General features: G+C 44.4%; 2 protein-coding genes across 2 annotated transcripts in view; one reads left to right on the top strand and one right to left on the bottom strand.

Annotated features, from left to right (window-relative positions):
• LOC139405168 (NLR family CARD domain-containing protein 3-like) overlaps nucleotides 1-21,856 on the bottom strand; it is a 457,948-nt gene that overhangs the window by 171,273 nt on the left and 264,819 nt on the right. The window lies entirely within an intron of this gene.
• On the top strand, nucleotides 84-21,361 carry LOC139405171 (NLR family CARD domain-containing protein 3-like). The gene is made up of 9 exons (XM_071147589.1): nucleotides 84-166; nucleotides 8,244-8,360; nucleotides 15,015-15,099; nucleotides 15,229-15,457; nucleotides 15,831-17,628; nucleotides 17,915-18,088; nucleotides 19,544-19,717; nucleotides 20,345-20,391; nucleotides 20,803-21,361. The coding sequence occupies exons 1-9, from the start codon at nucleotides 84-86 to the stop codon at nucleotides 21,330-21,332; spliced, it is 3,237 nt and encodes a 1,078-aa protein (XP_071003690.1). The 3' UTR covers nucleotides 21,333-21,361.

Below are 21,856 nucleotides of genomic sequence, written 5' to 3'. Positions count from 1 at the left end.
AATGATAACAATTGACATTAAATAATTACTGTGTTAACCACAAACAACATTTTGGATCTCTGTTTAGGGGTCAGTGCTCTAAAATGAGTCTCTCTGGGGAGAGAGAGGAGGGGGTCCCTGCCTCTAAAATGAGTCTCTCTGGGGAACATGACACCAAAGCTAAGAGGTGAGATGACAATTTTTGATATCATTATTATGAGTTTATTTCCAAAATGTTCACATTTGTTTTTAATCAGAAATGGTTGCTATGGGTACCTTCAATATTACTGTTCTTGTCAGGTGCGTGAATGAGGACCCAAAAGCGAATTAACAAACAGAGTTTCTTTAATGATGAACACACGTGGGCTCAGATGGACAGGTAGATTCCGACAGGACAGGACAAGGTTGCAGCAAACACGATGATAGTCTGGTTCAGGCATGAGACACACAAACAAGAATCCGACAAAGACAGGAGCAGAAACAGAGAGAGATATAGGGACCTAATCAGAGGGAAAAAGGGAACAGGTGGGAAAAGGGGTGAATGAGGTAGTCAGAGAAGACAAGGAACAGCTGGGGGAAAGAGGGACAGAAACGGTAACCTAGTACGACCAGCAGAGGGAGACAGGGTGAAAGGAAAGGACAGAAAGACACAACATGACAATACATGACAGTACCCCCCCACTCACCGAGCGCCTCCTGGCGCACTCGAGGAGGAAACCTGGCGGCAACGGAGGAAATCCTCGATCAGCGCACGGTCCAGCACGTCCCGAGAGGGAACCCAACTCCTCTCCTCAGGACCGTACCCCTCCCAATCTACGAGGTACTGGTGACCACGGCCCCGAGGACGCATGTCCAAAATCCTACGGACCCTGTAGATGGGTGCGCCCTCGACAAGGATGGGGGGGGGGGGGGGGGGGAGACGAGCGGGGGCGCGAAGAACGGGCTTGATACAGGAGACATGGAAGACCGGGTGGACGCGACGAAGGTATCGCGGAAGAAGAAGTCGAACTGCGACAGGATTAATGACCCGAGAAATACGGAACGGACCAATGAACCGCGGGGTCAACTTGCGAGAAGCCGTCTTAAGGGGAAGGTTCTGAGTGGAGAGCCAAACTCTCTGACCGCGACAATATCTAGGACTCTTAGTTCTACGCTTATTAGCAGCCCTCACAGTCTGCGTCCTATAACGGCAAAGTGCAGACCTGACCCTCTTCCAGGTGCGCTCGCAACGTTGGACAAAAGCCTGAGCGGAGGGGACGCTGGACTCGGCGAACTGAGATGAGAACAGCGGAGGCTGGTACCCGAGGCTACTCTGAAAAGGAGATAGCCCGGTCGCAGACGAAGGAAGCGAGTTGTGGGCGTATTCTGCCCAGGGGAGCTGTTCTGACCAAGACGCAGGGTTGCGAAAAGAAAGACTGCGTAAGATGCGACCAATAGTCTGATTGGCCCGTTCTGCTTGACCGTTAGACTGGGGGTGAAAGCCGGAAGAGAGACTGACGGAAGCCCCAATCAACCGGCAAAACTCCCTCCAAAATTGAGACGTGAATTGCGGACCTCTGTCCGAAACGACGTCTGACGGAAGGCCATGAATTCTGAAAACATTCTCGATGATGATTTGTGCCGTCTCTTTAGCAGAAGGAAGCTTAGCAAGGGGAATGAAATGAGCCGCCTTAGAGAACCTATCGACAACCGTAAGAATAACAGTCTTCCCCGCTGACGAAGGCAGTCCGGTGACAAAATCTAAGGCGATGTGAGACCACGGTCGAGAGGGAATGGGAAGCGGCCTGAGACGGCCGGCAGGAGGGGAGTTACCGGACTTAGTCTGCGCGCAGACCGAACAAGCAGCCACGAAACGACGCGTGTCATGCTCCCGGGTGGGCCACCAAAAACGCTGGCGAATGGAAGCAAGCGTACCCCGAACGCCAGGGTGGCCGGCTAACTTGGCAGAGTGAGCCCACTGAAGAACGGCCAGACGAGTAGGAACGGGAACGAAAAGAAGGTTCCTAGGACAAGCGCGCGGCGACGGAGTGTGAGTGAGCGCTTGCTTTACCTGCCTCTCAATTCCCCAGACAGTCAACCCGACAACACGCCCCTCAGGGAGAATCCCCTCGGGGTCAGTGGAGGCTACTGAAGAACTGAAGAGACGAGATAAAGCATCAGGCTTGGTGTTCTTAGAGCCCGGACGATAAGAAATCACGAACTCGAAACGAGCGAAAAACAGCGCCCAACGCGCCTGACGCGCATTAAGTCGTTTGGCAGAACGGATGTACTCAAGGTTCCTATGGTCAGTCCAAACGACAAAAGGAACGGTCGCCCCCTCCAACCACTGTCGCCATTCGCCTAGGGCTAACCGGATGGCGAGCAGTTCGCGGTTTCCCACATCATAGTTACGTTCCGACGGCGACAGGCGATGAGAAAAATACGCGCATGGGTGGACCTTGTCGTCAGAGAGGGAGCGCTGAGAAAGAATGGCTCCCACGCCCACCTCTGACGCGTCAACCTCGACAACGAACTGTCTAGAGACGTCAGGTGTAACAAGGATAGGAGCGGATGTAAAACGATTCTTGAGGAGATCAAAAGCTCCCTGGGCGGAAACGGACCACTTAAAGCACGTCTTGACAGAAGTAAGGGCTGTGAGAGGAGCTGCCACCTGACCGAAATTACGGATGAAACGACGATAGAAGTTCGCGAAGCCGAGAAAGCGCTGCAGCTCGACGCGTGACTTAGGGGCGGGCCAATCAATGACAGCTTGGACCTTAGCGGGATCCATCTTAATGCCTTCAGCGGAAATAACAGAACCGAGAAATGTGACGGAGGAGGCATGAAAAGTGCACTTCTCAGCCTTCACAAAAAGACAATTCTCTAAAAGGCGCTGGAGGACACGTCGAACGTGCTGAACATGAATCTGGAGTGACGGTGAAAAAATCAGGATATCGTCAAGGTAAACGAAAACAAAGATGTTCAGCATGTCTCTCAGGACATCATTGACTAATGCCTGAAAGACAGCTGGAGCGTTAGCGAGGCCGAAAGGAAGAACCCGGTATTCAAAGTGCCCTAACGGAGTGTTAAACGCCGTCTTCCACTCGTCCCCCTCCCTGATGCGCACGAGATGGTAAGCGTTACGAAGGTCCAACTTAGTGAAAAACCTGGCTCCCTGCAGGATCTCGAAGGCTGAAGACATAAGAGGAAGCGGATAACGATTCTTCACTGTTATGTCATTCAGCCCTCGATAATCTATGCAGGGGCGCAGAGACCCGTCCTTCTTCTTGACAAAAAAAAACCCCGCTCCGGCGGGAGAGGAGGAGGGGACTATGGTACCGGCGTCAAGAGCTACAGACAAATAATCCTCGAGAGCCTTACGTTCGGGAGCCGACAGAGAGTATAGTCTACCCCGGGGGGGAGTGGTTCCCGGAAGGAGATCAATACTACAATCATACGACCGGTGTGGAGGAAGAGAGGTGGCCCTGGACCGACTGAACACCGTGCGCAGATCGTGATATTCCTCCGGCACCCCTGTCAAATCACCAGGCTCCTCCTGTGAAGAAGAGACAGAGGAAACAGGAGGGATAGCAGACATTAAACATTTCACATGACAAGAGACGTTCCAGGAGAGGATAGAATTACTAGACCAATTAATGGAAGGATTATGACAAACTAGCCAGGGATGGCCCAAAACAACAGGTGTAAAAGGTGAACGAAAAATTAAAAAAGAAATGGTTTCGCTATGATTACCAGAAACAGTGAGGGTTAAAGGTAGCGTCTCACGCTGAATCCTGGGGAGAGGACTACCATCCAGGGCGAACAAGGCCGTGGACTCCCTTAACTGTCTGAGAGGAATGTCATGTTCCCGAGCCCAGGTCTCGTCCATAAAACAGCCCTCCGCCCCAGAGTCTATTAAGGCACTGCAGGAAGCTGACGAACCGGTCCAGCGTAGATGGACCGACAAGGTAGTGCAGGATCTTGAAGGAGAGACAGGAGTAGTAGCGCTCACCAGTAGCCCTCCGCTTACTGATGAGCTCTGGCTTTTACTGGACATGAAGTGACAAAATGACCAGCAGAACCGCAATAGAGACAGAGGCGGTTGGTGATTCTCCGTTCCCTCTCCTTAGTCGAGATGCGGATACCTCCCAGCTGCATAGGCTCAGCTCCCGAGCCGGCAGAGGAAGATGGTAGTGATGCGGAGAGGGGGGCAACGGAGAACGCGAGCTCCTTTCCACGAGCTCGGTGACGAAGATCAACCCGTCGCTCAATGCGAATAGCGAGTTCAATCAAGGAATCCACGCTGGAAGGAACCTCCCGGGAGAGAATCTCATCCTTTACCTCTGCGCGGAGACCCTCCAGAAGACGAGCGAGCAAAGCCGGCTCGTTCCAGCCACTGGAGGCAGCAAGAGTGCGAAACTCAATAGAGTAGTCTGTTATGGATCGATTGCCTTGACATAGGGAAGACAGGGCCCTGGAAGCCTCCTCCCCAAAAACAGATCGATCAAAAACCCGTATCATCTCCTCCTTAAAGTCCTGATACTGGTTAGTACACTCAGCCCTTGCCTCCCAGATTGCCGTGCCCCACTCACGAGCCCGTCCAGTAAGGAGAGATATGACGTAGGCGACACGAGCAGTGCTCCTGGCGTAAGTGTTGGGCTGGAGAGAAAACACAATATCACACTGGGTGAGGAACGAGCGGCATTCAGTGGGCTCCCCAGAGTAACACGGCGGGTTATTGATTCTGGGCTCCGGAGATTCGAAAGCCCTGGAAGTGGCCGGTGGATCGAGGCGGAGATGGTGAACCTGTTCTGTGAGGTTGGAGACTTGGGTGGCCAGGGTCTCAACGGCATGTCGAGCAGCAGACAATTCCTGCTCGTGTCTGCCTAGCATCGCTCCCTGGATCTCGACGGCTGAGTGGAGAGGATCCGAAGTCGCTGGGTCCATTCTTGGTCGGATTCTTCTGTCAGGTGCGTGAATGAGGACCCAAAAGCGAATTAACAAACAGAGTTTCTTTAATGATGAACACACGTGGGCTCAGATGGACAGGTAGATTCCGACAGGACAGGACAAGGTTGCAGCAAACACGATGATAGTCTGGTTCAGGCATGAGACACACAAACAAGAATCCGACAAAGACAGGAGCAGAAACAGAGAGAGATATAGGGACCTAATCAGAGGGAAAAAGGGAACAGGTGGGAAAAGGGGTGAATGAGGTAGTCAGAGAAGACAAGGAACAGCTGGGGGAAAGAGGGACAGAAACGGTAACCTAGTACGACCAGCAGAGGGAGACAGGGTGAAAGGAAAGGACAGAAAGACACAACATGACAATACATGACAGTTCTCGTATTTTTAACTAATAGACTTTAGATGGGTATATATATATATATATATATATATATATATATATATATATATATATATATATATATATATATATATATATATATATATATATACTCACGTAGCTATCTTAATTAAGATGACTGCACTTACTGTAATTCAATCTGGATAAGAGCATCTGCTAAATCAGGGTTCTCATTCCGGGGTCTGCGGAGGTACTGCAGGGGTTCTCAATCCGGGGTCTGCGGAGGAACTGCAGGGGGTTCTCAATCCGGGGTCTGTGGAGGTACTGCAGGGGTTCTCAATCCGGGGTCTGTGGAGGTACTGCAGGGGTTCTCAATCCGGGGTCTGTGGAGGTACTGCAGGGGTTCTCAATCCGGGGTCTGTGGAGGTACTGCAGGGGTTCCGCACCTCCCTGACTGTACTCGTTGCAATGTAAGACATTTGATAGAATTTTCACATGACTCGACCACTTTGCCTACTCCTAAATATTGCCTAATATAATGGAATGCATCTTTTTGACAATATAACCGTTATATCAACACTTCCGTTGAACAACTCTTTGGAATAGTAGGTATCAAGTCCCTTGCCAATAATGTTGCCTACAATGTTGCATACAATGTTCATATTCATTGAACACATATTACACCCAAGTTGTCTTCAATTGCCCAATTTATATCCATGCACAATTTAGGATTATTTTTTAACAACATGATGTTGTGCTCCAAAGGGAGAACTTGAAATAACATGATGTAGATAATTAAATAATCAGAAGAACAACGTGTTTATTATTATACACTCTTAGAACAGAAGGTTCCTTCTAGAACCAAAAAGGCTTCTATCACTTCCTTAATATATGGAACCACTAAAACATTATATATATATTTACTGAAAGTTATGTATATTTTTGGGTTCAGTGTAGAAGAACCTCTAGAGTTCTGATCAACGGAAGATTAATGTTTAGAGGATGTGAATCAAGCAGCCTTCCAGTCATCAGATCACTTCTGGTGAAGGTTAATGTTAAGAGGATGTGAATCAAGCAGCCTTCCAGTCATCAGATCACTTCTGGTGAAGGTTAATGTTAAGAGGATGTGAATCAAGCAGCCTTCCAGTCATCAGATCACTTCTGGTGAAGGTTAATGTTTAGAGGATGTGAATCACGCAGCCTTCCAGTCATCAGATCACTTCTGGTGAAGGTTAATGTTTAGAGAATGTGAATCAAGCAGCCTTCCAGTCATCAGATTACTTCTGGTGAAGGTTAATGTTTAGAGGATGTGAATCAAGCAGCCTTCCAGTCATCAGATCACTTCTGGTGTATTTTTCCCGGCCCGGGATTTGAACCAGCCACCTTTTGGCCACAGCACCAACTCCTTAGCCGCTGGGCGAAAACCTGAGTTAATCTGCCAAAATGAAGACAAAATGCTATGCAGACATAAATGGTATGACTTATTATAATTATTATACATAAATCATTGCCAAAAGCACAAGACATACTGTTGCATGTTGGTCTATATTATTAATGGATTGATCATATAGAAATATAAAACATTATTTTTAACTACCACAAAGCAATTACATGTGAAGCAGGAACCACTGACTCACTGCATTATTCTATAGTATTATCAGGACACCTGCTGTTAACTCTTAACTACTTAGGACAGCTGCTGTTAACTCTTAACTACTTAGGACACCTGCTGTTAACTCTTAACTACTTAGGACACCTGCTGTTAACTCTTAACTACTTAGGACAGCTCACGAGGTGTCCTAAATATCTGCTGACTAGGTGGGACTAGAGACTTCATGCATAGCTTTAATTTATACCCAGAAGTGTAAAATGTCTTTATTCTCAGAATTTATAGGACCAATTTTCTATTCTGAGACGCTTTGAGAATGGGCCTAGATGCAAAATATTGTTCTTAAAAAAAAATAATATTTGTTAACATAATTAATAAATAGTTCAATATTACCCACTGTACCTTACCCATTTAGACATACCTCAGGTACCTGGCTACGGCTACGGCTACGGCTACGGCTACGGCTACTTAGTGATCTCAAACCTGGATACAGTTCGTGGTCTCCCACAGCTCTGTGATGGCTGGCGCATACCAATAAAATTTTAAACAATTTCTGGTCATGGTTAACCATATTTGTTTTCAGAAAAAGGTATAGAACCTAAACAAAATGCATGTCCCTATCCTCTTTTTCAAGATGTGACCGATTAAATAAAAATTAAAAATTAAAATAAAAAGTTTTTTTGATGACTTGTTTTTTCTAAATGGCTGCTGGGTAATTTGATATGCATCGGAATGTTCATTCTTATCGGATTGAGTTGCGCAGTGTCACTGAACAAATGGACAGGTCTAGCTCATTGAATTGAGTGAATACATTTTATTTCTCAGCTGCCTCAACAATGTCTGTATGTTAATCAATAACTTTTAATTGCTAAATATTTATTGAAAATATAGAGCCAAATGGTGGTGTATCCAGGGAGAAAACTAATGCCATTTGTTTGGAATTATACAAAATATTCTGGTTCATTTTACCACTTACAACCATTAAATAACTATTTATAGCATAACAAACATTGAAACTGGCATAAATCAAAAACACCATACAATTAGTAGTTAGTTAACTGTATTAAAAACGATTTATTTAGATGGGTGACATTATCTGCCAAAGTAACAGCCCTGTAGACAAAGAAGAGCTCTCCAGTAGGAACCAAAACATTCAAAGACCCTTTTTCTCAAAAGTGTTACATGTTAATCAACATTCAAAGCAGAATTTTTCATTTAGTAAAAGCTAATTTACTTAATTTAGTAAAAGCTAATTTGTAATTTCTGAAAAAATATTATATAGTGTTTTGGAATGAAACTCTTCTTATATTTCCCCATCTGAGCTCAGAGTAGATGAGAGATGTAATGTTTGTCTCTGTTGTGTTGAAGTCCAATCAAGCAGGAGAGACCAGCCTCCCCTGTTCCCAGCTGTGTGTCCATGAAGAGTGACAAGTCTATGGATCTACCTATATTCTTTAGAGAGGAAGAATTTTCTACTGAACAAAGGTAAGAAGAACTCATGGGTCATGGTCAGTGAGTTTGTGTGCACTCCCTGTATGAGGAGACGTATTCTCTATCCTGATTGCTGACTCACTTTTACCCCGACCTACATGCACATATTACCTCAATTACCTCAACTACCAGGTACCCTGAACATTGACTCAGTACTGGTACTCCTTATAGTCTCATTATTACCTCAACTACCTGGTACACTGCACAATGACTAAGTACTGGTTCTCCTTATAGTCTCATTATTACCTCAACTACCTGGTACCCTGCACATTGACTCAGTACTGGTTCTCCTTATAGTCTCATTATTACCTCAACTACCTGGTACCCTGCACATTGACTCAGTACTGGTTCTCCTTATAGTCTCATTATTAACTCAACTACCTGGTACCCTGCACATTGACTCAGTACTGGTACTCCTTATAGTCTCATTATAACCTCAACTACCTGGTACCCTGCACATTGACTCAGTACTGGTACTCCTTATAGTATCATTATTACCTCAACTACCTGGTACTCCTTATAGTCTCATTATTGTTATTTTGTGTTACTATTACCTTTGTTCTTATTTACAACGTACAAGGGCAACGTAGCAAGTTTGGTGAACAGGTCAGAGTTCATATCCTCAGTCAGACCAGTAGAAACTGGATCAGCAACACTACAAGGTATCAGGTCTGGTGAACAGGTCAGAGTTCATATCCTCAGTCAGACCAGTAGAAACTGGATCAGCAACACTACAAGGTATCAGGTCTGGTGAACAGGTCAGAGTTCATATCCTCAGTCAGACCAGTAGAAACTGGATCAGCAACACTACAAGGTATCAGGTCTGGTGAACAGGTCAGAGTTCATATCCTCACTCAGACCAGTAGAAACTGGATCAGCAGCACAACAAGGTATCAGGTCTGGTGAACAGGTCAGAGTTCATATCCTCAGTTAGACCAGTAGAAACTGGATCAGCAGCACAACAAGGTATCAGGTCTGGTGAACAGGTCAGAGTTCATATCCTCAGTCAGACCAGTAGAAACTGGATCAGCAGCACAACAAGGTATCAGGTCTGGTGAACAGGTCAGAGTTCATATCCTCAGTCAGACCAGTAGAAACTGGATCAGCAGCACAACAAGGTATCAGGTCTGGTGAACAGGTCAGAGTTCATATCCTCAGTTAGACCAGTAGAAACTGGATCAGCAGCACAACAAGGTATCAGGTCTGGTGAACAGGTCAGAGTTCATATCCTCAGTCAGACCAGTAGAAACTGGATCAGCAGCACAACAAGGTATCAGGTCTGGTGAACAGGTCAGAGTTCATATCCTCAGTTAGACCAGTAGAAACTGGATCAGCAGCACAACAAGGTATCAGGTCTGGTGAACAGGTCAGAGTTCATATCCTCACTCAGACCAGTAGAAACTGGATCAGCAGCACAACAAGGTATCAGGTCTGGTGAACAGGTCAGAGTTCATATCCTCAGTTAGACCAGTAGAAACTGGATCAGCAACACTACAAGGTATCAGGTCTGGTGAACAGGTCAGAGTTCATATCCTCAGTCAGACCAGTAGAAACTGGATCAGCAGCACAACAAGGTATCAGGTCTGGTGAACAGGTCAGAGTTCATATCCTCAGTCAGACCAGTAGAAACTGGATCAGCAGCACAACAAGGTATCAGGTCTGGTGAACAGGTCAGAGTTCATATCCTCAGTCAGACCAGTAGAAACTGGATCAGCAGCACAACAAGGTATCAGGTCTGGTGAACAGGTCAGAGTTCATATCCTCAGTCAGACCAGTAGAAACTGGATCAGCAGCACAACAAGGTATCAGGTCTGGTGAACAGGTCAGAGTTCATATCCTCAGTCAGACCAGTAGAAACTGGATCAGCAGCACAACAAGGTATCAGGTCTGGTGAACAGGTCAGAGTTCATATCCTCAGTCAGACCAGTAGAAACTGGATCAGCAGCACAACAAGGTATCAGGTCTGGTGAACAGGTCAGAGTTCATATCCTCAGTTAGACCAGTAGAAACTGGATCAGCAGCACAACAAGGTATCAGGTCTGGTGAACAGGTCAGAGTTCATATCCTCAGTTAGACCAGTAGAAACTGGATCAGCAACACTACAAGGTATCAGGTCTGGTGAACAGGTCAGAGTTCATATCCTCAGTCAGACCGGTAGAAACTGGATCAGCAGCACAACAAGGTATCAGGTCTGGTGAACAGGTCAGAGTTCATATCATCAGTCAGACCGGTAGAAACTGGATCAGCAGCACAACAAGGTATCAGGTCTGGTGAACAGGTCAGAGTTCATATCCTCAGTCAGACCAGTAGAAACTGGATCAGCAGCACAACAAGGTATCAGGTCTGGTGAACAGGTCAGAGTTCATATCCTCAGTCAGACCAGTAGAAACTGGATCAGCAACACTACAAGGTATCAGGTCTGGTGAACAGGTCAGAGTTCATATCCTCAGTCAGACCAGTAGAAACTGGATCAGCAGCACAACAAGGTATCAGGTCTGGTGAACAGGTCAGAGTTCATATCCTCAGTCAGACCAGTAGAAACTGGATCAGCAGCACAACAAGGTATCAGGTCTGGTGAACAGGTCAGAGTTCATATCCTCAGTCAGACCAGTAGAAACTGGATCAGCAGCACAACAAGGTATCAGGTCTGGTGAACAGGTCAGAGTTCATATCCTCAGTCAGACCGGTAGAAACTGGATCAGCAACAATACAAGGTATCAGGTCTGGTGAACAGGTCAGAGTTCATATCCTCACTCAGACCAGTAGAAACTGGATCAGCAGCACAACAAGGTATCAGGTCTGGTGAACAGGTCAGAGTTCATATCCTCAGTTAGACCAGTAGAAACTGGATCAGCAGCACAACAAGGTATCAGGTCTGGTGAACAGGTCAGAGTTCATATCCTCAGTCAGACCAGTAGAAACTGGATCAGCAGCACAACAAGGTATCAGGTCTGGTGAACAGGTCAGAGTTCGTATCCTCAGTTAGACCAGTAGAAACTGGATCAGCAGCACTACAAGGTATCAGGTCTGGTGAACAGGTCAGAGTTCATATCCTCAGTCAGACCAGTAGAAACTGGATCAGCAACACAACAAGGTATCAGGTCTGGTGAACAGGTCAGAGTTCATATCCTCAGTCAGACCAGTAGAAACTGGATCAGCAGCACAACAAGGTATCAGGTCTGGTGAACAGGTCAGAGTTCATATCCTCAGTTAGACCAGTAGAAACTGGATCAGCAGCACTACAAGGTATCAGGTCTGGTGAACAGGTCAGAGTTCATATCCTCAGTCAGACCGGTAGAAACTGGATCAGCAGCACAACAAGGTATCAGGTCTGGTGAACAGGTCAGAGTTCATATCCTCAGTTAGACCAGTAGAAACTGGATCAGCAGCACTACAAGGTATCAGGTCTGGTGAACAGGTCAGAGTTCATATCCTCAGTCAGACCAGTAGAAACTGGATCAGCAGCACAACAAGGTATCAGGTCTGGTGAACAGGTCAGAGTTCATATCCTCAGTCAGACCAGTAGAAACTGGATCAGCAGCACAACAAGGTATCAGGTCTGGTGGATCATGTATCAGTACTAATGTATCGACAGTACTGACAGGATGGAAAGAAAGGGAGCGCCGCTCTCAGATCAGTTTTCTCCATTCAAATATTTCCTTGACATTATAATTATGTCACAATACTGACCACAGACCAGCTGATATTATCACCTATGGCTGCAAATATTGAGGAGGCTTATTCTAATTCTTACCCAATTAAAATGCAGTAAATCCCATATTTGACATATCATTGTGTTCATGTTAGGATTCACATCATGAAATATATTGAGACAAATTACAGACAGTAGTCTACAAGTAGCAAAATATGACTCTATATATTGAACAATATGATTGAAATAGGCCTACAGCCTACTGTTCATATTTTAATGCAGTCATCTCAGTTTTTATTTGAAGCAAATTTATATACGTCCCTTGTTTGAATCAATTGCAACTTTGTATTTGTTGTCAACATTGTTCTGAATTCATCTGCAGTCACAGAGAGACAAACCACGTGATTCTATGTTTAGCAGAGATCTTCTGTGTATAAAGTCACGTGGAAGGGCAAAAAAACATCTAAAAACACAATCAGCTGATCTACGAGGCAGGTGTTATATTACTCAGCTGTTCTGCGAGTGGTGTTATATTACTCAGCTGTTCTAGTGGTCTGAGGCAGGTGTTAGATTACTCAGCTGTTCTAGTGGTCTGAGGTGTTAGATTACTCAGCTGTTCTAGTGGTCTGAGGCAGGTGTTAGATTACTCAGCTGTTCTAGTGGTCTGAGGCAGGTGTTAGATTACTCAGCTGTTCTAGTGGTCTGAGGCAGGTGTTAGATTACTCAGCTGTTCTAGTGGTCTGAGGCAGGTGTTAGATTACTCAGCTGTTCTAGTGGTCTGAGGCAGGTGTTAGATTACTCAGCTGTTCTAGTGGTCTGAGGCAGGTGTTAGATTACTCAGCTGTTCTAGTGGTCTGAGGCAGGTGTTAGATTACTCAGCTGTTCTAGTGGTCTGAGACAGGTGTTAGATTACTCAGCTGTTCTAGTGGTCTGAGGCAGGTGTTAGATTACTCAGCTGTTCTAGTGGTCTGAGGTGTTAGATTACTCAGCTGTTCTAGTGGTCTGAGACAGGTGTTAGATTACTCAGCTGTTCTAGTGGTCTGAGGCAGGTGTTAGATTACTCAGCTGTTCTAGTGGTCTGAGGTGTTAGATTACTCAGCTGTTCTAGTGGTCTGAGACAGGTGTTAGATTACTCAGCTGTTCTAGTGGTCTGAGGCAGGTGTTAGATTACTCAGCTGTTCTAGTGGTCTGAGACAGGTGTTAGATTACTCAGCTGTTCTAGTGGTCTGAGACAGGTGGTAGATTACTCAGCTGTTCTAGTGGTCTGAGACAGGTGGTAGATTACTCAGCTGTTCTAGTGGTCTGAGACAGGTGGTAGATTACTCAGCTGTTCTAGTGGTCTGAGGAAGGTGTTAGATTACTCAGCTGTTCTAGTGGTCTGAGACAGGTGTTAGATTACTCAGCTGTTCTAGTGGTCTGAGGCAGGTGTTAGATTACTCAGCTGTTCTAGTGGTCTGAGACAGGTGTTAGATTACTCAGCTGTTCTAGTGGTCTGAGACAGGTGTTAGATTACTCAGCTGTTCTAGTGGTCTGAGAAAGGTGGTAGATTACTCAGCTGTTCTAGTGGTCTGAGGCAGGTGTTAGATTACTCAGCTGTTCTAGTGGTCTGAGACAGGTGTTAGATTACTCAGCTGTTCTAGTGGTCTGAGGCAGGTGTTAGATTACTCAGCTGTTCTAGTGGTCTGAGACAGGTGTTAGATTACTCAGCTGTTCTAGTGGTCTGAGACAGGTGGTAGATTACTCAGCTGTTCTAGTGGTCTGAGACAGGTGTTAGATTACTCAGCTGTTCTAGTGGTCTGAGACAGGTGGTAGATTACTCAGCTGTTCTAGTGGTCTGAGACAGGTGTTAGATTACTCAGCTGTTCTAGTGGTCTGAGACAGGTGTTAGATTACTCAGCTGTTCTAGTGGTCTGAGACAGGTGGTAGATTACTCAGCTGTTCTAGTGGTCTGAGACAGGTGTTAGATTACTCAGCTGTTCTAGTGGTCTGAGACAGGTGTTAGATTACTCAGCTGTTCTAGCGGTCTGAGACAGGTGTTAGATTACTCAGCTGTTCTAGTGGTCTGAGGTGTAAGATTACTCAGCTGTTCTAGTGGTCTGAGGCAGGTGTTAGATTACTCAGCTGTTCTAGTGGTCTGAGACAGGTGGTAGATTACTCAGCTGTTCTAGTGGTCTGAGGTGTTAGATTACTCAGCTGTTCTAGTGGTCTGAGACAGGTGTTAGATTACTCAGCTGTTCTAGTGGTCTGAGACAGGTGGTAGATTACTCAGCTGTTCTAGTGGTCTGAGACAGGTGGTAGATTACTCAGCTGTTCTAGTGGTCTGAGAAAGGTGGTAGATTACTCAGCTGTTCTAGTGGTCTGAAACAGGTGGTAGATTACTCAGCTGTTCTAGTAGTCTGAGGTGTTAGATTACTCAGCTGTTCTAGTGGTCTGAGACAGGTGGTAGATTACTCAGCTGTTCTAGTGGTCTGAGACAGGTGGTAGATTACTCAGCTATTCTAGTGGTCTGAGACAGGTGGTAGATTACTCAGCTGTTCTAGTGGTCTGAGACAGGTGTTAGATTACTCAGCTGTTCTAGTGGTCTAAGACAGGTGGTAGATTACTCAGCTGTTCTAGTGGTCTGAGACAGGTGGTAGATTACTCAGCTGTTCTAGTAGTCTGAGACAGGTGGTAGATTACTCAGCTGTTCTAGTGGTCTGAGACAGGTGGTAGATTACTCAGCTGTTCTAGTGGTCTGAGACAGGTGTTAGATTACTCAGCTGTTCTAGTGGTCTGAGGCAGGTGGTAGATTACTCAGCTGTTCTAGTGGTCGAAGACAGGTGGTAGATTACTCAGCTGTTCTAGTGGTCTGAGACAGGTGGTAGATTACTGTGTGTGTGTGTGTGTGTGTGTGTGTGTGTTTGTGTGTTTGTGTGTTTGAGTGTGTGTGTGTGTGTGTGTGTGTGTGTGTGTGTCCTCCCTGGATGAGGAGATGTAATCTCATGTTTTGTCCACAGAAACCAACAGGAGAGATCAGAGTCAGAGATTCTCAGTGGTCAGTCTTCCCAGAGTCATCAAACAGACCTGGCCTCCATATTCAGTGTATGTGGTCCTGTTATGTACATTTGTTTTTGTTTACCTCAAGTAAAGTTGATCTGTCAATCATTCATTAATGTGTTAATGAGAAAGCATTTAGTCTCTTGCTTAACTTATTTACTTTATTCATTTCAGTTGCTTGAAGAGAAAATTATGACATTTGTGAAGAACGAGCTGAAGATGTTCAAGAGGAATCTTAGTCCAGAACTCCCAGAAGGCTTTGAGAGTCAGAAGCAGGATAAGGAAGTGGTGGATGCTGAAGATGAGAAGCAGGAGAGCAATGCCAGAGAGGGGGCTCTGAAGATCACACTGCACATCCTGAGGAAAATGAACCAGAAGGAGCTTGCTGACACACTGGAGAAATGTAAGATCTGTCTGCCTCATGTTGAATGGTGTTTTATAACATTTAAAAGCTGTAGCTAAAGTACAGCTAAAGTAGCTGTGTAACTCAATGATATTGTAGCAGCCTTAACACAACACCTAGTGACCTCATCAAGTAGCAGCAGGGATGTGTTGTGCTGATTATTTAGAGAGAGAGAAAACATTAATAATACCATCAATAATACCATCAATAATATGATCAGTCACACCAGTCTGTAATGCATTATGAAAACATTTACACATTTATACAGTCAGTTAAGAGAATACATTATTATAATGTACAACTTTATAACAGTCCTTCAATACTGTAGGCATTAAAACAGACGTAATATTAATATCCTCTGTGTTTTTTCTAGATTCAGGTGAGCTTGCTGTGATTTGCCAACGTGAAATCAAATCTAATCTAAAGAAGAAGTTTCAATGTGTATTTGAGGGGATCGCTAAACAAGGAAACCCAACACTTCTCAATAAGATCTACACAGAGCTCTACATCACAGAGGGTGGAACAGGAGAGGTCAATAATGAACATGAGCTGAGACAGATTGAGACAACAACCAGGAAACAAGCAAGACCAGAGACTGCAATCAAATGTAACGACATCTTCAAACCCTTAACTGGACAAGACAAACCTATCAGAACTGTGCTGACAAAGGGAGTCGCTGGCATTGGAAAAACAGTCTCTGTGCAGAAGTTCATTCTGGACTGGGCTGAAGGAAAAGCAAATCAGGATGTCCAATTTGTATTTTCATTCCCTTTTCGGGAGCTGAATTTGATGAAAGTGGACCAACACACTTTCATTGAACTTCTTAATCACTTCTCAATGGAAACCAAACAATCAAGAATCTCCAACTATGACAAGTACAAAGTTCTGTTCATCTTTGATGGTCTGGATGAGTGCCGACTGCCCCTAGACTTCCAGAAGAACAAGATCTGTTGTGACGTCACAGAGTCAACCTCAGTGGATGTTCTGCTGACAAATCTCATCAAGGGAAATCTGCTTCCCTCTGCTCTCCTCTGGATAACTTCCCGACCTGCAGCAGCCAATAAGATCCCTTCAGGGTGTGTTGACCAGGTGACAGAGGTACGAGGGTTCAATGACCCGCAGAAGGAGGAGTACTTCAGGAAGAGATTCAGTGATGAGGACCTGGCCAGCAGAATCATCTTACACATAAAGACATCAAGGAGCCTCCACATCATGTGCCACATTCCAGTCTTCTGTTGGATTTCTGCAACAGTCCTTGAACACATGCTGAAACAGAAGAGAGAAGAGATGCCCAAGACTCTGACTGAGATGTACACACACCTTGTGGTGTTTCTTACCAAACAGAAGAATGAAAAGTATCTTGGGAAAGAAGAGACAGGTCCACACTGGAATAAAGAGAGTATTCTGTCACTGGGAAAACTGGCTTTTCAACAGCTTGCGAAGGGCAATCTGATTTTCTATGAAGAAGACCTAAAAGAGGCTGGCATTGATGTCAAGGAAGCCTCGGTGCACTCAGGATTGTGCACACAGCTCTTTAAAGAGGAATGTGGGCTGTACCAGGACAAGGTGTACTGCTTTGTTCATCTGAGCATTCAGGAGTTTCTGGCTGCTGTATATGTGTTCCTCTCATTCATCAACAACAATAGGAATGTAATGGACAAACTGCAATCAACGTCCAGGAGCTTTTCTGTGAGGATCAAACAAAGGCGTAAAGTTTCTTTCTACAAGAGTGCTGTGGATAAAGCCTTACAAAGTGAGACAGGAAACCTGGACCTTTTCCTCCGCTTCCTTCTGGGCCTCTCACTGGAGTCCAATCAGAAGCACTTACGAGGTCTCCTGACAAAGACAAGAAGCAGCTCACAGAGCCATGAAGAAACAGTCGAGTACATCAAGGAGAAGATCAGGGAGAATCCCTCTCCTGAGAGGTGCATCAATCTTTTCCACTGTCTGAATGAACTGAATGACCATTCTCTAGTGGAGGAGATCCAAAGATACCTGAGATCAGGAAGTCTCTCTGGAGCCATCCTGTCACCTGCACAGTGGTCAGCTCTGGTCTTTGTGTTGCTGACTTCAGAAAAGGAGCTGGATGTGTTTGACCTGAAGAAATACTCCAGATCAGAGGAAGGTCTTCTGAGGCTGCTGCCAGTGGTCAAAGCCTCCAGAGCTGCTCTGTGAGTAAATAAAATGACATATAAGAACTAATCATCAGGAAGAAATATTCAGTTTAGAGAAAAATATGTATTATAATATGTATAATATATTATTTTGAAAAACATATTGAATAAATTCATTGATTTTCACATTAGTATAACAATATGACCATACAATTCTAGGAGACGGAAGATGAATCTATATGTTGTTTGAGAGAATAAACCAAATGCATCTGCCATTGTCCTTCTACACTACTGGTGTTAAATTAACACTGTGTTTGTGAAGTCATGATGATCTCTTTGTCAGGCTGTCAGGCTGTGGAGTCACAGAGGAAGGCTGTGCTTCTCTGGTCTCAGCTCTGAGGTCAAACCCCTCACACCTGAGAGAGCTGGATCTGAGTAACAATGACCTGAAGGATTCAGGAGTGAAGCTGCTCTCTGCTGGACTGGGGAATCCCCACTGTAAACTGGAGACTCTGAGGTCAGTATTCCTGTAGTTGGTCAACAAGTGATAACTGTTCACCAGATCCACATGTGTTTACCAGACACACATAGTCCACACCATATGTGTTTGGACAGTGAAGCTTACAGTTTTAAATGTGGTGCTCCAGCATTTTGGATTTGAGATAGATGTTTCATATTAAGTGAAATTAGGAGACAGTACAGAATGTCACCTTGTATTTAAAGGTGTTTTCATACATATATATTTTACAGTTTAAAAATGAAAACACTTAATGTATCTAGTTCTCCCATTTGAAAAAGTCATATTTTGGATAAATTATTTTAGTCATAAGTTTAGTATCTGGTCCCATATTCCATGCCTGCAGTGATTACACCAAGCTTGTGATTCTACTAACTTGTTGAATTTATTTGCAGTTTGTCTTGGTTGTGTTTTAGATGTTTTCCTGATAGAAACTGAATGGTGAATAATGTCCTGTCATTTTGGAGTCACTTCACTTGTATTGTCAGTAAGAATAGAAGATGTTTCTGAACACTTCTACATTCATGTGGATGCTACCATGATGATGAATAATCAGGAATGAATCGAGAATAATGATGAATGAGAAAGTTACAGAGGCACAAAGATCATACCCCCCTGTTATTGGTAATGGTGAGAGGTTAGTATGTTTTGTTGTAGTCTCTGTTATTGGTAATGGTGAGAGGTTAGTATGTTTTGTTGGAGCGTCTGTTATTGGTAATGGTGAGAGGTTAGTATGTTTTGTTGTAGTCTCTGTTATTGGTAATGGTGAGAGGTTAACATGTTTTGTTGTAGTCTGTTATTGGTAATGGTGAGAGGTTAGTATGTTTTGTTGGAGCGTCTGTTATTGGTAATGGTGAGAGGTTAGCATGTTTTGTTGTAGCCTCTGTTATTGGTAATGGTGAGAGGTTAGCATGTTTTGTTGTAGCCTCTGTTATTGGTAATGGTGAGAGGTTAGCATGTTTTGTTGTAGTCTCTGTTATTGGTAATGGTGAGAGGTTAGCATGTTTTGTTGTAGCCTCTGTTATTGGTAATGGTGAGAGGTTAGCATGTTTTGTTGTAGCCTCTGTTATTGGTAATGGTGAGAGGTTAACATGTTTTGTTGTAGTCTCTGTAACATTCTAACTCATTATTATCATGATTCATTCAATATCTTTTTAAATCATGGCATCCTCAGGATGAATCTAGTCGTGTTTAGAGACATGTTGTCTACTCACTTATAAAGAACATTTCTCCAGTCATCATCCACTATTCAGTTAATAATCGACAATACAATAATAACCCAAAATACATCCAAAACAAACTATGAAACATTTGATTTCAAAACCATTAATTTCTGAATAGATATGGAAGGTTTCAGGACACTGATATATCTGAAAATGTTAAAAAAATATACTGCCACTATTTTCACCACCAAAGAATATCAGTGTGATTTTAATATGATTTGACTCTTTGCAGGCTGTCAGGCTGTCTAGTCACAGAGGAAGGCTGTGCTTCTCTGGTCTCAGCTATGAGGTCAAACCCCTCACACCTGAGAGAGCTGGATCTGAGCTACAATCACCCAGGAGACTCAGGAGTCAGACTGCTCTCTGCTGGACTGGAGGATCCACACTGCAGACTGGAGAAACTCAAGTATGTAGAGGGTTTATGTCAATGTTCATATCAGACATGTTTCACTTATCAGGCTAGTTAAGACAAACATTCTGACCACCACTTGGACACTTGTGCGTCCAGTGTGACACACTTGACTCATACACACACTGGACACACACACACACACACACACTGGACACACACACACACAGGTAAAACACACACACACAAGACTTATACACACGCTTGACTCACACACACACACACACACAGTACACACACAGACACACACACACACACACACACACACACACACACACACAAACACTCACACTGGACAAACACACACTGGACTCACACAGACACACACTGGACACACACACACAAACTGGACACACACACACACACACACAAACACGCACATGCACTGGACACACACACACACACTGGACACACAAAAACACTCACACACACACTGGACAAACACACACTGGACGCACACACACTGGACACACACACACACTGGACACACACACTGGACACACACACACACTGGAGGCACACACACACTGGACACACACAAACACACACTGGACACACACACACTGGACACTGAGTTCAGGTCTATCCCTCAATCACTGTCTGTTCTTCTGCTTACCGCTACAGTGTGGAACATGGTGGAGAGAACACAATGAAACCTGGGATTAGAAAATGTGAGTGTTGACTGCTGTGAAGAATATGACAAAGAATAAGTCTTAATTCAAGTTAAGTCAAAGACCACCATCATTACTTACTTGGTCATATTAAATATCAGCTGTAGTTCTACAGAAGCAGAAATCAGGGACACCAACGTTTACAAAGAGTTGCTTTAACTGTGTGTGTGTGTGTGTGTGTGTGTGTGTGTGTGTGTGTGTGTGTGTGTGTGTGTGTGTAATTAATGTGAATAAGTGTGTTTTATATTACCATACAGTATGACACATGATCATTCAACAAGTCTCAAGTTACCTTAACTTCTCCTTTTGATACCTAGAAACATCTACATTAAATGAATTAGTGAAAAGTGAGTTAACATTCTAATGTGAATGATGATGATTTCTAATATTGTGTCTGGTTTCATCCATCAGATGTCTGTGATCTCACACTGGACCCAAACACAGCACACAGACTCCTCTCTCTGTCTGAGGAGAACAGAAAGGTGACATGGAGGAGAGAGAAGCAGCCGTATCCTGATCACCCAGAGAGATTTGAGAACTGGGAGCAGGTGCTGTGTAGAGAGGGTCTGACTGGGCGCTGTTACTGGGAGGTAGAGAGGAGTGGGAGAGAGGCTGTTATAGGAGTGACAAATAAAGGAATCAACAGGAGAGGAGGGGTTAATGACTGTTGTCTTGGATGCAATGACAAGTCCTGGAGTCTGTTCTGTTCTGACAACAGTTACACTGCCTGGCACAATAATAATCCCACTACCATAGACGTCCCCTCCTCCAGCTCCCACAGAGTAGGAGTGTATCTGGACAGGCCAGCCGGCACTCTGTCCTTCTATAGAGCCTCCTCTGACACACTGACCCACCTGTTCACATTCACCTCCACATTCACTGAGCCCCTCTATCCAGGGTTTGGGGTTTGGTTTAATGGTGACTCAGTGTCCCTGAAATAATAATGGTGGTTTGGTGACTCAGTCTGTCAGTACACACACACACACACACACACACACACACACACACACACACACACACACACACACACACACACACACACACACACACACACACACACACGCTGGACACACACACACGCTGGACACACACACACACTAGACACACACACACTGGACACACACACACACATTGGACAATCACAAACTCACTGGACTCACACACACACATACACGTCTTCCTATAGTTGTGAGGTCCTCTTACAATAACACCGTTAAAATACCAATGTGATCATTTGTGATAATTTGTTGTCTTTTATGTTGAATTACAAATAATAATGAATAACAAATTGTATAATTATATATAGACATACGCTCCATAGTTGTACAAGTATACAAGGATATATTGTACTTTTCATAATAAAACATACTTGAAACAAGAAAAGGCATGTTAATTGTGAAAACAGTTTGTTTATTGATTTTACGTTATATTCTATTACGAATAGAATTAAACAAATTGTACAATT

This window comes from Oncorhynchus clarkii, unplaced genomic scaffold (genome assembly GCF_045791955.1).
Source record: "Oncorhynchus clarkii lewisi isolate Uvic-CL-2024 unplaced genomic scaffold, UVic_Ocla_1.0 unplaced_contig_8549_pilon_pilon, whole genome shotgun sequence".
NCBI classification, from domain to species: domain Eukaryota; kingdom Metazoa; phylum Chordata; class Actinopteri; order Salmoniformes; family Salmonidae; genus Oncorhynchus; species Oncorhynchus clarkii.
Note: the sequence above shows the minus strand (reverse complement) of the source record. Positions and strands in the feature narration are given on the sequence as shown.

Excerpts from the sequence above, each read along its gene's own strand:
- LOC139405171 (XM_071147589.1), top strand. The coding sequence starts at position 84 with ATGAGTCTCTCTGGGGAGAGAGAGGAGGGGGTCCCTGCCTCTAAAATG. Across the intron at positions 17,629-17,914 it reads AAAGCCTCCAGAGCTGCTCT|GCTGTCAGGCTGTGGAGTCA; the intron begins GTGAGTAAATAA and ends TCTCTTTGTCAG. Across the intron at positions 20,392-20,802 it reads GAAACCTGGGATTAGAAAAT|ATGTCTGTGATCTCACACTG; the intron begins GTGAGTGTTGAC and ends TTCATCCATCAG.